At 40.3% G+C, this 17459-nt stretch overlaps 1 protein-coding gene across 5 annotated transcripts in view; it reads right to left on the reverse strand.

The window, feature by feature from the left end:
- dgkh (diacylglycerol kinase, eta) overlaps nt 1-17459 on the reverse strand; it is an 84019-nt gene that overhangs the window by 45124 nt on the left and 21436 nt on the right. For 3 of the 5 annotated variants that reach the window (XM_063005410.1, XM_063005411.1, XM_063005412.1), the window contains exons 3-4: nt 14286-14396; nt 8738-8818 (exon numbers count right to left, since the gene is read on the reverse strand). In XM_063005410.1, coding sequence (XP_062861480.1) covers nt 8738-8818; nt 14286-14396 — 192 coding nt within the window. Of the gene's footprint in view, nt 1-4235; nt 4423-8737; nt 8819-12665; nt 12813-14285; nt 14397-17459 lie in introns of those variants that run through there. The other 2 variants (XM_063005414.1, XM_063005413.1) reach the window with 2 other exon arrangements.

Below are 17459 nucleotides of genomic sequence, written 5' to 3' on the forward strand. Positions count from 1 at the left end.
AAACTAATTAAAAATCAATAATAATTTATTTATGTTTGAAAATAACTCCGCACCGTCCGCTATATTTATTTTTTTTCTGTGAGAAAGGTTGTGCCGCACTGAATGCTGGGATTGTCTTCACTGTTAAGGCAGCATCGGATGCTCCCTAGTTATTCTGTCAAAATACCGTTCAAATTTAAGGTGACTTAGTAGGCAGCATTTTAAGGCATCTAGGGAGCACGTATGATGACATAAAATGCTGACTATGTAGAAAGCTCACTAGATTTTCAAACACACCCATGGAGTGTGATGCCCCCTAATTCAACTGGTCTTTTTTACCTATATGTTTCATCACCTCTACACTTCATGCTGCAGATTTTTATTGTTTCTTTTATTGCTTCCAGTTTCTGTTATTTTGGCTACCAAAATTTGGGTCCTCTTCACTGCCCTGTAAATGGCATCGGCCTGTAACAAGCAGTATTTGAATGTCAGACGTGTAGAGAAGGTTTGTGAAAGCCCACACACCATTCTGTTTATTTATACTCTCTCCATAGATACTGCACAACTCCACAACAAGCCGTGCTCCTGAAAGCTTCTGTACACCGTGTCTCTTACACAGGGATCCCAGAAACTGCATCGTAAATGTCACACGACATATTCTAACATCATTACCATGACATTTTTCCAAAGGACCTTTCTTTCCATTACAGAGGGAGGCCTAGCCCTACTGCCAAGCACACTGAGGCTGTCGCTATCAATTTTTAGCACTGCTATGATGTTGTTGTTACATTAGACACATACTTATTCTGTTATACAATAGAGAAAATACCAACGTGTAAAAGAATCAATTAGTACATTGACTATAGAGGGCTGTTACATCTCTTTTAGAGCTCTAGTCTAAGACTAAATGTAATGATAGCAGTACTTTCAACCTTAATGCAATCACACATCAGAAATAAAATCAGAGCTGAACTAATTCATACATAGAAATGCATAGACATTTTAGGCATATCAAAGCAATATTGATCACCAACATGCATAGACATCCACAGGCAGAAGTCATAGAGAGCAGCGCCCAGGTGGCGCAGCGGTAAAAACACATGCTGGAACCAGAGCTGGGATCTCGAATACATCATATCGAAACTCAGCTCTGCCCACCGTCTAAGGCTGAGCGGCCACACGAACAACGATTGGCCTGTTGTTCAGATATGGGCGGGACTAAGCCAGATAGGGTCTCTCTCCCATGACTGGTGCAATTACGACCTCTGCTGGCTGATTGATGGCGCCTGCACAGAGATGAGAAAAGAGTGCTCTCAGGGTGTGTCCTCTCCGTACACAACGCTGAGCTGCACTGCACTCGTCAAAGTGTAGGTGATAAAATGCATACGGCATGCTGCCCACGTGTCGGAGGGGGCGTGGGTTAGCTTCGTTCTCCTCAATCAGAGCATGGATCGGCATTGGTGGAGAGGAAGCATGACGCAATCGGGCAATTGGACGCGCGAAAAAGGGGAGAAAATGCATAAAGAAAATATAAAAGTCATAGAGAGCAGCGGCCAGATGGCCCAGTGGGATATTCCGCTACCACACCAGTGTCGAGATTCTGAACTCTTTCGTTCAAAACTCGGCGTTGCCACCGGTCGGCTGGGCGCCATCTAGCAGGCATAACCGGCAGTGCCTGCATCAGCCACTAATTGGCCACCATGTCTGCTAGGGCGGGATGACCGGACTATATGGGTGGGGTCTTTAAAACGCTGTGCAAGGACCCTGATTAGCAGATAGAGGTGCAGAGGTGCTCCCCTGTGCAGAAGCATGGGCGAAAAGAAGGGGTCCACTAGGACTGCGCACAGGTCGGAGGAGGCATGAGCAGCAATATACCCTCCTTGAATGCAATCAGGGATCCCCAGCAGTGGAAGAAAAATTTAAATAAATAAATAGAAAAAAAGTCATAGAGAGCAAAATTAACCTTGTAATTTAATATTTTATGTAGGATGGGTGGCATTCCATTCTTTTTTTCCATTTTAATCTGAGCTCTGTTGTCTATAAGTTCTAATGTTTGGTGAGTCTAGTTAGTTCCCTCTTTTAACTGCACTGATCTTACAAAGGATTACAAAGGCATAGTTTCACAAATTTGATGTGGAGGTACCCACAGCGACCCCAATATAGTAGCTCCAATTAACTTGACTGCATGTGTTTGGACTGTGAGAGGAAACCAGAGCACCCAGAGGAAACCCACACAGACACTGGGAGAACACGCAAACTCCACCATAGAATCGAACCCTGGACCTTCTTGTGAGCCACTGTGTCTCCGATATTAATATCATCCAGTCCTAATACTATCAACAAAATTCAAACAAATACTATGGCTGTCTAGGACTCTGGAAATTGGAATAGCCCACTACTGCTGGGATCTAGGGTTTGAATCCCCAGCGGTGCTATCGGCTGATTGGGCATCTACATACAGGGAGTGGGGTTTTACTGGATGTCACGACATGACAGGCTCTATCCCTGTCGTCCGAGACAAACCAAGCTAAGGAAAACGCCTCCTCTGGAGCAATCTGCTCCCAGGGCAGTTCCTACATCAGGCCTTTCAAGCAAAAACCAAAGCAGATCAAGCAATTCGGCTTCAAAGAAATGCAGACATGCCAACCAAGGAGCTGGCAAAGAGGACAGAGAGTAGCTGTGATAAACATGACACCTTCCACATGAAGCGAATTAATGCTTATGAGTCGCAGATGTCTGTCAGTCAAGAGAGATTGATAGATCAAATGCAACTGAGCTCTCTATCCCCATCTGCTGGCCAAACTAGGAAGCGCAGAAGGATAAAAGGCACAGGTGATCGTCAACTAAGAGAGGCTGACAGATCAGCATGCTACTATGTTGCCAGCTGCTGGTCAAACTAGACCACACAGAGGGACACAACCCTTAACGTGGAGCAGCTCTTGGACAGCTGCCAACTGACAAGCAAATTGTATTTTAATGGCCTTTGGCTCGTCTAACCATTCAGTGTAAATGTTCTTAATTAGAAGTAAATGAATGAAACAAGAAGATTTTAACACAAGGGAGTGATTTGAGTTAATGAAGTTTTCCTGGGTGACATTTAGAGGTGAAAAAACATTCATAATAATAATAATTACTGTCATGATGCTTTAGTGGTGCTAATTAAGCACCGTTGTTATCCTCGGCGGGATCACTGCTGTGATGCTGTGAATCTGAAAGTCATGAGGCCAACCTATCCAGCCTATCACGAGTTCACCCTGCCTGGACGTTCATATGCAGATATAATTTCGGATTCCTAACAACGAGACATGCATCACTGGTCTGTGTGTACTCTAAGGACACCAGCAGCAAATGAAAGCAACAGATCGATTTTCTCACAATCAGCTAAAAGCTCTTCAGCTGAAAGTGAATAATACAATCCTGTATCATGCTGTGGGTAGAGCCAAAAAGCGCCTGCTGGAATTCATGACTTGTCTGTGTACGTCTGTCTTAAGGTGCATCAGTGATCTATATCCTTAATTCAGAGCAGCACAGCCCCCCCCCCCCCCCACCCCCCCCCCCCCCCCCCCCAACACACACACCACCAAGACAATGTCTTGTTTTAATCCACTAACAGAAAGAACATTATCCATCATATTCCGAAATGGATGATGTCTATGTTTACGTGCTCACCCTCGGCTTGCTTGCAACTGCCTCTCGCTGCGGGTAGAGCCAAAAAGCGTCTGCTGGAATTCATGACTTCTCTGTGTACGTCTGTCTCAAGGTGCATCAGTATTCTATATTCTTAATTCAGAGCAGAACAGCACCCCCCACACACACCACCAAGACAGTGTCTTGTTTTAATCCGCTAACAGAAGGAACATTATCCATCATATTCTGAAATGGATGATGTCTATGTTTACTCAGAAATCTGAAAGCAACACGCTCACCCTCGGCTTGCTTGCAACTGCAGAGCCGTGTCCTCTAGGGACGTGTATGCTCCTGTGCCGTATGCTCGCCTGTACAGGAGTCTATCATGCTTTTTTGCAAAGCCTGATCTCCCCATGCTTCATTCTCTTTACTCCTCCCTGACTCATACTACCTCAAAATACATGCTCTGTTCCCCTTCTGTGTACCACAAAGACATAATGCTCACATTATGTATTCAGACCACCTTTGATCTTACAAAAAAACACCCGTCTACGCAAGCAGAAAAGCAAGAATCATGCAAATTGGAATCTACACTGAATATAATGTTAACGTATGCTGAAAGCACTGACCTTAAAATATAAGAAGGTGTAAACTCGTTTGCTTATTCCATTTCCATCTACGCTTCATGTCCTTCTTTTCTAGCCCCCACTCTCTTCTCTCCTTGTATCTAACGCTGGCTGCTGCCTCAGCCATCCACTCAGAGCGCAGCTCCTACCAGGGAGGCGGTTTGTCTGATGACAGCACATCGAGGATTTCCTTTTTTTTTCCTCAGATAGACCCCGGCTTCTCCATGCAAGCCTTCCTGCTCTCGCTCTCCCGCCTGCTCGCTCTCTCACCCGCTGTACCATGCTATTTTTAGACACTGAAAACAGTCCAGCTACAAAAGAAAAAAAAATAGCCACCCGACACACCGACAGAAGAATTTTTCTCAAAGCCGCACAGCTGAAGCTACACGCTTGAAAAGAGGTCACTGTTGGATTTTTACTAAATGTAATAGTACTAAAATCTGACTGCCATTGCAGCACTGTAACTAGTCTGCTACAGAAAGGTACTGCAATTGTTTACTGTACACAATATGCTCACATACAAAAGCTACACTTAATAAATGGCATGCTTTCATTAAAAGTGGGTAATACTGTCACCTCACAGCAAGAAGGTCCTTTGCATGTTCTCCCCGTGTCTGCGTGGGTTTCCTCCGGGAGCTCCGGTTTCCTCCCACAGTCCAAAAACATGCAGTCAGGTTAATGCAATGTCTATGACTGCTCAGAGCACCAGGACACATGAAGGAGGATTCCCAGAGAGCTTAGCATGACTCTCTGTATGCGGTATGGCACGCAAGGGCGCCATCAGCATAGCAGACATGACATAATTAAGAATAAAAGGGGGGAATGGCAAATAAATAAATAAAAATATTATGGTTTTTGTAATTGTAAATTTAAGGTCAAAAATGCAAAAAATGTTTAATGTTGTATTTTTGGTAAGTAAAAGCAAATATTTATTTGCCTTGACTGTAAGAAAGTAAAATATTGCAGTCATAGTTTATTTAAAATACATTTTAAAAAAATGCTTATTTTATTCTAAGTTTTGAATTTCAAGTTTTTGCGTTTTTGCTTTGTTGTAGTTTTTTTAATTTCACTTTATTATTTTTATTTATTTTTTGCACATTTTTTGCATTTTTTTTGTGCTTTTTTGCATTTTTAACATTTTTTTGTGTTGTTGCTTTTTGCATTTTTGTATGTTTTTTTTTTTTTTATAAGTGGGCCAGCAAGGGCACCATCAGCATAGCAGACATGACATAATTGAGAATAAAAGGGGGAAATGGCAAAAATAAATAAATAAAAATAAGCCCCTTCTGTAATCTACTGTCATTAGGTAAGATAAAATGCCCATGATGCAACATATTACAGCTTGTAGTAAATGATGAGGGTACAAAATTTTACAGGATGGTTTACGGTCAGTAATTCTATAAAATACAGCCAGGGTTAAGAGTGCAGCTTTCATCCGAAGAACACTTCAAGAAAAACATTTAGCTGAAAGGCCTGGCAATAAAACAGCAATTAGGAGCGGCTGTAAGTCAGTGCTGTAATAGCGAAATGAGTATTTATCCTGAGGGAAATGTAGGTTTCAATTATTAAAGAGAAGTCATTATGGCCTAGGATACATGAAAACACCATTTACTTTAAAGAGCTTTCAAGCTCATCCTGCTAAGCATCATAACGATTCTTGTCTAAATGATTTTCACCACAGCATTATCTATTTAAAAAATTAGGGCTGGCACCGATCCAATACTCTGTATCGGTATCGATCCGATATTGGCCCAAATCACTGGATCAGATATTGGAAGGAAAAAAACGTGTAATCCAATCTGATACTGTTGCTTAATGTAAATAACACTTAATGTAAATAACACTTAATGTAAATAAGGCAATTCAGAAACCAAAACACACTGATGTACTTAAACTTTTAGCATTTTAAAAAAATCATCTACTACTGCCACAACTAAAAACACTGTTTTCCCGCGTGTTTTTCTAAAGTGTCTGTGGCTGTCAATCAAACGCGATGGACCAATTAGAATTGATGCAGTGTTTGTTTGAGATTTTCCGTTAAAGTTCTGTCACGTTTTTAGATGATAAAAAACCAAACTGCGCTTTTTAGAAAAAACCTGCTGGATTTTGAAGAGGACATCTGTAGCTAAACGAGAAATGGTGTAATTTGTTTTATTTCATAACACTAATGGATTAATTGTTAAGGATCTCCAAGCCGGGACAAGATAGATACATTTGTTTATTTTTATTATTTAATTGTTTCATTTTTATTGTTTATAAATAATATTCTTTTTATTATTTATTTTATAATTTTTGCCTCTTCAAGTCTGCCTCTTCAAGGTGTAGACTTGAGAGTTAACAGATCTAGAATTTAATATTGAAATTATAATTTATTTGTTAAATACAGATAGAGAGGAGAAATTACGGTATCGGATTGGTATCGGTATCGGCAGATACTCAGTTAGCAGTATCGATATCAGACATAAAAAAGTGGAATCAAGCCAGCCCTAAAAAAAATCTAACTCAGCATTGACAAAAACATACAGACTGTAGGGTAATGTGTGAATTATTTCCTATGAAATATCCCATAACATTTTATTTCTTATTTCCTAAAAATGTGTGACTAAGCAAACTGCTGTAGGAAAACAGAAAATGACAAAAGCCATAAAGAAAACATAAATAATTAAATTTAGGAGGCTGTGACAACCACAACAGAGCACGTGCTGCATCCACACGTCCACACACATTCTAACCCGGGCAATGTTAAACAATATGCCAAAAACCAAGTGATCCAAAACATGCTCGGTGAAGAACTAAATCTCTGCTACTATTAATAACTCCCGATTCTCATTTCTGCTTTCTAAAACCTCTTCCATGGCTTTTTATAGTCATGCCTGGGGAGTAGAGCGATTTTTAGAAGGACAAGGCCACACTCGCAGATCCTCGGAGGATTTAAGCTTAGCGCTAACATCAGCAGGTTGTTTGCTGTTGCGCGCCCCAACACGTGTGAATGTGGGAAACACAGGTGCTATCTGAAGACTTAACATCTTCATTCTGTATGTTGATACTCATGTAAAAAGATAAGCAGCGCTGATATGGTTGTACACGTGTTAGATCTGTACTGAATTACTATAAATATGTAAGTAATTGTTTTACCTATTTACCCAAGTGTGTAAAATGTGTCTAAAAGTAAGTTTAAATTAATTTAGCAATAACCAACTTGTTCTTCTTAAGTAACAATTAGCTCTTGCTATGCAGATTTATTACACTGCGCTGTGCAAATCTGTACAATACAAACATGATTTCAATGACCAGATTGTATTTGTTTTTAAATAGTTCCTTTCTAACTTTTTACTACTTTCTTTCTAAAATTTTATATTTGAATTATAATTTGATCATTTTGATTTTGTACTTCAAATGTTAAGCAATTATATTTACAAATGTTATTACATTTCTAATATCTATTTTTATGCATTTGGTTTCGGTAACTGCAAATTTGAGGATGAAAATGCAAATATGTTTAATGTGGTATTTTCTTTAAGTAAAAGCAAATTTTTCTTTGCCTTGACTGTAATAAAGTAAAATATTGCAGTTATAGTTCATAAAAATAATTTTTAAAAATGCTTTTATTTTATTATAAATTTAGAATTTCAAGTTTTTGCTTTGTTGAAGTTTTTTTTAAATGTCACTGTATTCTTTTTATTTATTTATTTTTTGCACATTAAATTTTCTTGAATTTTTTTTTGCTTTTTTAAATTTTTTATTATATATTTTTTTTTTTTACATTGTTCCTAATCTAAATGTTGACAATTCCTCTGTAGCAGTTCTTTATGCTGAGATTTTTGTTTACTTCAATGGCAGACAGTATAAAATTATAGAAATTAATTTAAGTAATTTAAGTAAGATTCTAAAGCTGTTAGGATTTAGGATTAAACCAGACATGTATTTGCCATTTACAATTGATTCAAAATGCTGCAGCGCATCTTCTAGTGAGTGCAAAGAAAAGAAATCACATCACCCCGACTTCAGTATCTTTACGTTGGTTACTTAAGCATTTTAGGATACATTAAAAAAAATTTATTGACAATTTTATTGCCTTAAATAGCCTGGCGTCTTGTTATATTAAGAATATTCTTTGTCACTATGAGGCCCCTAAAGCTGTAAGATCCTCTTTTCAGCTACTCCTTTTTGTTCCACATAGACTTAAGCAGAAATGAGACTGGGCCTTTTCCATTGCAGCTTATATTTCCAATATTTCTATTTTACTTATATTTCTAATATTGCCTTTTTCTTTATATTCCCAATATTATTTATTTTCCCTATATTTTTAATACAGCCTTTTTATTTTATCCCTCATATTGCCGTTGTTCTTATATTCCTAATATTGCTTATTTTTCTTAAATTCCTAACATTGCTTATTTTTCTTAAATTCCTAACATTGCTTATTTTACAGTTTGTAAGAATCTTCGCTGAAATGTTGCAGTGTTATAAAGGACTTTACAGTGTTGATGTAATTCACTGCTTACCGTGAAGCTGTTGTTGACATTCTTCGTGCTTGATTCAGCAACACTAGCATCTGAGAGATCCACTTCATCAAAAATAAGGGACTGTGAACAACAGAACGGGGTAATTATAAACAAATGATAACAGCTATAAATTCTGGTTTTAAATGCTTCTGTGGGCTGTTAAATCTGGTGTGATTAACCACAAGTATGTGATTTTCTAAGAACTTTCTTACTTACTGACAAAGTGAAACCATTCCATCAGTGACATCATCAAGGGTTTTTATTCTTATATTCTATATGGACATGCATGTACATGGTTTTGTGTGGCAAGCTCATACATTGTGGTCATCCTCCTAAAACCAGTGGAGGCTTAAAGTACCCCTGAACATGTCATTTTACAGTACTAATTATTCTGTGTAAATATTTTTACATTTTAATATTTACTAATATAGCATTGGAATATTAGTACATTTACCCAAATAAAAAAATACAAGTATTTATTAGTATTTGTAATATTTAAATTGGAAATATATCCATACACTCCTGCCATACAATGATAGTCTTGGTTCAGTGTTTTTCAAAGGTTATGATTAAAATATACCTATTTATACAGAGGCAGACAAATCACCAGCTGTGAATCACTGCTCATCTCAGATATAATGCACTGTGGTCAGATGAGTCCATGTTTCAGCTTCTTTTCAGGAAAAAAGATGACAAGTTCACAGTGCCAAAGACAAAAGGACCATACAGACTGTTTTTTAATAACAGACACAAAAGCAAACATCTCTCGTGGTATGGGGGCACATTGTTGCCAACAGCACGGGTGACTTTCATATGTGACACACTGACATGGGAGTGAGATGTATGCTGCCATCATGGCAACATCCTTTCCCATGAAGTCTATGGTTATTTAAAGAAAACGATGCGAGGCCTCATTCTGCATGTGCTAGAATGCCCAAGAAGGATGGGCCCTGCTGAGTCTGGTTCCTCTCAAGGTTTCTTCCTGTAATTTTCAGGGAGTTTTTCCTTGCCACAGTCGCCCTCGGCTTGCTCAACAGGGGTTTTTGTATCTGTTGGTCCTGGATTTTGTAAAGTTGCTTTGAGACAATGTATATTGTAAAAAGCGCTATATAAATAAAGTTGACTTGACTTGACTAGAACAGCAGGCCAATAATAAAGAGGGGAATCAAACAACACTTAGCTGAAGTCGTGTCACACAGGAATCAACAAAAAATCCACCTGCAAAACTGAAACAGTTAGTATCCTCAGTTCCCAAACGATTATAAAGTACTTATAATTAATAGGAGCGGTGATGTAACACAGTAGACATGCCTCTGTGCCAACTTTTTTAAATGTGTCGCGGGCATCAAATGCTAAATGTACACCAATCAAAACAGCCCTGCAACTGTGACGCACTGTGTATACTGACACCTTTCTATCAGAACCAGCATTATTTTTTTCAGCAGTTTGAGCTACAGTAGCTCGTCTGTTGGATCGAACCACACAGGCCAGCCTTCGCTCCCCACGTGCATCAGTGAGTCTTGGCCAACCATGACCCTGTCGCCGGTTTACCACTGTTTCTTCCTTGGTTCCTTTTGATACATAATGACCACTGCAGACCGGGAACACCCCACAACAGCTGCAGTTTTGGAGATGCTCTGACCCAGTCATCTATCCATCGCAATTTGGCCCTTGTCAAACTCGCTCAAATCCTTACGCTTGTCCATTTTTCCTGCTTCTAAGATCAACTTTAAGGATAAAATGTTCACTTGCTGCCTAATATATCCCACCCACTAACAGGTGCCGTGATGAAGAGATAATCAGTGTTATTCACTTCACCTGTCAGTGGTCATAATGTTATACTTGATCGGTGTATGTTTTTATAATGTGTATGTAAACTTTTGACTTGACCTGTAAAGTTACTCAGAATCGTTCAACCAAGAGAAAATAAGAATTTTAAGATCATGTTCAGAGGTACTTTCAAGTACAGAGACAAAGCTATGAATGAAGAAAGCATTATACTTTAGGGCAGTGGTCCTCAACCTGGTCCCAAAGTGGTCATTTATTACCGGGTCACACAGAAAGAATAAATAATTAGTGATTGCAACAAAAGCAATGAAATCACTGCTTCCATTTCCGTTTCCATCCTATCTTTGTGAAGTGGGATTTTACGCAGTAACGGCAATCAAAACAAAGTTCCGGAGTAGACTGGACATAAGGAACACACTTCAGGTGTTATTGTCTCCTATCACCCCTAGGTGGGAGTGTCTTGTTGCAGCGAAAAAAGCTCAGGGCTCCCACTGATTTTCCATCGTTGGTGTTTTTTATTTTCATTGTGTCATTTTATTTTAAATCCTCCCTCCCCCACGGGTCCGTGAAATTACACTGATCAGCCATAACATTACAACCACCTCCTTGTTTCTACATTCACTGTCCATTTTATTAGCTCCACTTACCATATAGAAGCACTTTGTAGTTCTACAATTACTGACTGTACTCCATCTGTTTCTCTGCATGCTTTGTTTGCCCTCTTTCATGCTCTTCTTCAATGGTCAGGACTCTCCCAGGACCACTACAGAGCAGGTATTATTTGGGTGGTGGGTCATTCTCAGCACTGCAGTGACACTGACATGGTGTGTGTTGTGCTGGAATGAGTGGGTAAGTTTTTAAACACCTCACTGGCACTGCTGGACTGAGAATAGTCCACCAACCAAAAACATCCAGCCAACAGCGCTCCGTGGGCAGCATCCTGTGACCACTGATGACCATTGTGAAAGCAGGTTAAAAAAGTATGTAGAGGAATAGATGGACTACAGTCAGTAATTGTAGAACTACAAAGTGCTTCTATATGGTAAGTGGAGCTGATAAAATAAACAGTGAGTATAGAAACAAGGAGGTGGTTTTAATGTTATGGCTGATCAGTGTATGTCCTATATGAAACTGGGTTGTGGTGCAAAAAATTTGGGGGACCGCTGCTTTAGGGCATTTCCACACCTTTCCTTTGATAGTGCAGAAGAAAAACCAAAATAATTCCTCAAGAGAACTAATGACCATCTCAAAGGTCTAAATCAAAAGCAGCTTGTGATTAAGTCCTGCTTAAATTACAGCCCCTAATCTGCATTCGAGTGCTGATTGGCAGATATTTAAGTAAATGATGACTGTGTACTTTGTGTACTTGGGAAGTGTAAGCAGTGCGACATCCTGTTTATTATAGGATCTGCAGTCTTGGCTTGCCTACAGGAGGGAGAAAGCTGACTCGGTGCTGGCATATTGGACAAGACCTCTTATATTTGTTAGACATAAGATTATAATGCCAACACAGACGGAGTCTCTTAGATGATTGATCAGCTCGTTTTAGCCTGTGAGGTCAGTGATAGGAGTCCCCTTGCTTTCACATATGAAGTCTGTTCGCTCTTCATTATGCAGGGAAATGTCATTTTAAATTGCAAATGAATTTTTTCTGGAGGTTTTAAACCCTTTCTGTGTTCAGAATATAAGACGTGTTCAGAATGCCAGATGTAATCCATGGGTCAGAGCGGAAACCTGGTATTTCTGTATGAATGACATAAACAGAGGGTACATTAAAAGACTGGCCTTCTTGAGCCTCTTCATGGTGGGAACATCACTCAGACTGGATGCAGATTTCAGATATGTTCAAACAGTGTTTCCTTTCAGACAAAAAACAGTGACGACACGACCAGCTCCCTTCTACTGCCTATGAAACAATAAGCCAGTGATGATATGACGTAAGTGCATCAGAGCCAAGCTGTTCTCAACCATTGCAGGGCTCACATCCCAAATGCATGAGAACGGGCATCCTAAAGATGCCAGAATCCGCAGCCAGCATATGAATGTAGCAAATGGCATCTCAAAGATGAGGCCAGAGGAGGAAAAATGGGCATCCAAAGGCAGCCAGGTGGCTCCTGCTGATGCTGCTGCTGCCGCTAACCCGAATCGCCACCAAACCTTCCTCTGATCCACAGGCACCCAGAGACGGAGGAGGGCGGCGAGCACCGGACCAGCAGACGGACAGAACCCTCCAACACACTCGGCTACGTGAGACCCGGTACTGCCATTGGGCTAGCACACCGCCCGTCTGTCACAAAGCCATCACACATACACATACGTACACAGAAATAAAGAGTGGATTGGCAGACCTGTTGTAACAGCTGCAACAATTCGATTCCTAGTTCCCAAACCATTAAAAAGTCTAATAATTAAAAAAAGGTAATGTAACACAGTAAATACGCCTCTGTCCAAGCCTTGCAGGCATCACATTCTTTGAGTATTTAATAAAAAATAAAATTTAGCTGGTCAGTAAAACCATTAGACATTCTTTTGTTTACTTTCCTCATTCAAAGAAATGTTCAAGAGAATTAACAAATCACTTTTTTTTTAAAAGTCCTAAATATTCTGTAAATAAAGTTTGTATGAATATCTAAAAAAAATGGTTTAATAATTTCACATTCTGTTAAATATTCTCAACTAACAATGTAAAATATAAAATACATTTGCTTATGTTTTACTTACTTTTAAAAATGCATTTAAATGTAAGTAAAAAATAAATAAAGCCACTTATTTTTAAAAGCAAAAGCTTAAACTGAATTCTTCTTTATTAATTTCTGTAATGTTACACTATACACCGATCGACCTTAACATTCAAACCACCTCCTTGTTTCCACACACACTGTCCATTTTATCAGCTCCACTTACCATATAGAAGCACTTTGTAGTTCTACAATTACTGACTGAAGTCCATCTGTTTCTCTGCATACTTTGTTACCCCCCTTTCACCCTGTTCTTCAGGACTCTCTCAGGACCACTACAGATTAGGTATTATTTGGGTGGTGGATCATTCTCAGCACTGCAGTGACACTGACATGGTGGTGGTGTGTTAGTGTGTGTTGAGCTGGTATGAGTGGATAAGACACAGCAGTGCTGATGGAGTTTTTAAACACTTCACTGTCACTGCTGGACTGAGAATAGTCCACCAACCAAAAATATCCAGACAACAGCGCCCCGTGGGCAGCGTCTTATGACTACTGATGAAGGTCTAGAAGATGACCAAGTCAAACAGCAGCAATAGATGAGCGATCGTCTCTGACTTTACATCTACAAGGTGGACCAACTAGGTAGGAGTGTCTAATAGAGTGGACAGTGAGTGGACACTGTATTTAAAAACTACAGCAGCGCTGCTGTGTCTGATCCACTCATACCAGCACAACACACACTAACACACCACCACCATGTCAGTGTCACTGCAGTGCCACCTAAATAATACCTGCTCTGTGGTGGTCCTGTGGGGGTCCTGTCCATTGAAGAACAGCATGAAAGGGGGCTAACACAGCATGCAGAGAAACAGATGGAGTACAGTCAGTAATTGTAGAACTACAAAGTGCTTATATATGGTAAGTGGAGCTGATAAAATGGACAGTGTGTGTAGAAACAAGGAGGTGGTTTTAATGTTATGGCTGATCGGAGTAGATAGAACTGAAAATATAAAATGTATTTAAAAAGAAGAACTCAATAAAACAGGATGTAGGGTCGTACAAACAATGTGTAATCTCACCTTGGCATCCTTGGCATAGTAAAGTGTCCGGCCACGTAGTTTAAAGTATCGTTTCTTCCAGCGCTGGAAGGAGCTGGTCTGTTTCAGAAGCAAGCCCTCCTTTATACTCGCCTAAAAGAGAAAGTAAATCAGATAAGAATGTTCCTATATTCACAGAAACTAAAGGGTGTCCCAAAATTCACGCAAGATTTGAATTTGGCGCCATTTGTGCGGTAAAGATCATGCGATTTAACGCCGTTGGACTTTTTTCTTTGGGTTTTTTTGAAGTCTAAGGTTTATGCCATCAAGCCCACGACCACCCACGCCTTCAAGGAGGAAATTGAGCGCTGTATCAACGAAATTCAGCCACATTTATGCATGTCATGGAAAATTTCGACAAAAGAGTGCGTATGTGCCAGCAAAGCCATGGAGGCCATTTACCCGATATGCTATTCCATACATAACCCTATACTGTATACTTTATGAATCAATTAAAAATTTACAATTTTAAATTAAAAACCTGTGTTCTCTATCAAAATTACTTCTTGCGTGAATTTTGGGACACCCTTTACATGCACTGTATAAAACATCATATGATGCAGGGTCACAGTGTCAGCCAGTCGCCTTCAGTATAGCTGTACTGTCATTTCATATTATCTGTGTCCCAACCAACAATAAACAAGAACCACGGTGCTGGAAGCGCTCAGGCTTCTTCCTGTCTATTCAGCTACAAATATAGCTCCAACACTGAAGAAAAAGAAAGCAAAAAAGACATATAGATGAGGAGAGCTATTTTTAGCAGGGGAAAATTGTTTTCTGAAGGGATTGCAAACACAGCGGCATGCTTCGATCTGACATCCTGGTGACACAGCTGTGTCAACTCAGAAAGACATTCAGTCTATGGGGTGTACACATGCTGGCTCTGGACATCTCCAGATACACTATGGAACAACACATCTGAACTCGATGTCTTTAAGTACATTCAACTGTTGATTTATACACCGATCAGGCATAGCATTATGACCACCTTCCTAACTGACTGGTCTGTGGCTATGCAGCCCCATACGCAACGAACTGTGATGCACTGTGTATTCTGACACCTTTCTATCAGAACCAGCATTAACTTCTTCAGTAATTTGAGCTACAGTAGCTCGTCTGTTGGATCTGACCACATGAGCCAGCCTTCGCTAACCACATGCATCAATGAGCCTTGGCCGCCCATGACCCTGTCGCCGGTTTACCACTGTTCCATCCTTGGACCACTTTTAATAGATACTGATCACTGCAGACGGGTAACACCCCACAAGAGCTGTAGTTTTGGAGATGCTCTGACCCAGTCGTCTAGCCATCACAATTTGGCCTTTGTCAAACTCGCTCACATCCTTATGCCCATTTTTCCTGCTTCTAACGTCAACTTTGAGTATAAAATGTTCACTTGCTGCCTAATATATCCCACCCACTAACAGGTGGTGTGATGAAGAGATAATCAGTGTTATTTACTTCACCTGTCAGTGGTCATAATGTTATACTTGATCAGGGTACAATATTGTGGCACTTTAAGAAGAGTCTTGGGGTTTGTGACACGCCCTGGTACAATCCCCCTAGTAATATAGGCAGCAACATAGTTTTTATTAAGATCAAATGTGCCCGCTTTATACAAATACACATCCTTATAACCATAAAACAGCACAAATGAGTGTTTTAATAATAGTCTGGCTCTTTGCATATGAAATAACAGACCACCAGTTTTAACTGCTGAGTAAATATCAGTTTTACTCTGGTCAGCATGGTGCGAATTACAAGGGGGTGATAGAAAGTCTGACCTTACTAATTAATACAGTGGAACCTCAATTTAACGGACCTCCTTTGAATGGACTGCATGTCTGGTCCGATTGTTTAAAATTCCTATGAGAAGCGTCTCAAGACCAGTAGATCAGTAATTGTCTGCTATCCGTGGCATGTCCCTCTGTTTACTTGAGTGGTTCGATCCCCAGGTCTGGCGGTCCAGGTCCTTTCTGTGTGAAGTTTGCATGTTCTCCCCATGTCCTCGTGGGTTTCCTCCGGGCACTCCGGTTTCCTCCCACAGTCCAAAGACATGCAAGTGAGGTGAATTGGAGATACAAAATTGTCCAGGACTGTGTTTAATATAACCGTGTGAACTGATGAACCTTGTGTAATGAGTAACTACCGTTCCTGTCATGAATGTAACCAAAGTGTAAAACACGACGTTAAAATCCTAATAAACAAACAAACAAACTTGAGTGACTGGCTTTATTTTGGCAGAAGGCTCGCTTTGTTCTCGCCTTTTTCCCGGTGTTTTATGCTTAATCTTTGCACCAGCACTGCTCCAGTAGCCACCAGCAGCCACCAGCAGTGATTCAGGCTCAGACAGTAGTACAGTACATCAATTTTAATATTTATTTATAGGTTTACATTACGTGGGCGGGACGGTGGCTAAGTGGGTAGCACTGTCACCTCACAGCAAGAAGGTCCTGGGTTCGATCCCCAGGTGGGGTTTTCCGGGTCCTTTCTGTGTAGAGTTTGCATGTTCTCACTGTGTCTGCGTGGGTTTCCTCTGGGAGCTTTGGTTTCCTCCCACAGTCCAAAAAACATGCAGTCAGGTTGATTGGAGGCCCTGGGTTACCCTGTGGGTGAATGGGTGTGTGTATGAGTGTGTGTGTGTGTCTGCCCTGTGGACTGGCGCTCCGTCCAGGGTGTTACTGTGTGCCTTGCGCCCATTAAAAAGCTGGGATAGGCACCAGCACAGTAAGTGAGGTTTACATTACATATTTACATATCTATTTATGTTGCTCATTTTACTGTTTATCCTATGTGCATGTTTAGCACTTTTTTTGGACCTTAGTGCTGTGTTTTCGTATATTTTCACCCCCCTTGGAAAAAAAAACCTTGCTGTTTCACTGCCAATCACATTTTTACAGACCAGTGCTCCCTTATTTTAGCCCGTTAAATCGAGGTTCCACTGTACTTAAAAGTTCAAGGCACCAGTGTGTTAAAATGGTGACATCGGGGTGCCCATATTCCACATATTCCACTAGCACACAAGCACTGGGATTCTGAACTCTCAGAGTCGAATCTCGACTATGCTACCAGTCAGCTGGGCGCCTTCTAGTAGGCACAACTGGCAGACAAAATTGGCCACTAGTCTGCCGGGTGGGGAAAGACTGGACTAACAAT

Source organism: Trichomycterus rosablanca, chromosome 12 (assembly GCF_030014385.1).
Source record: "Trichomycterus rosablanca isolate fTriRos1 chromosome 12, fTriRos1.hap1, whole genome shotgun sequence".
NCBI lineage: Eukaryota > Metazoa > Chordata > Actinopteri > Siluriformes > Trichomycteridae > Trichomycterus > Trichomycterus rosablanca.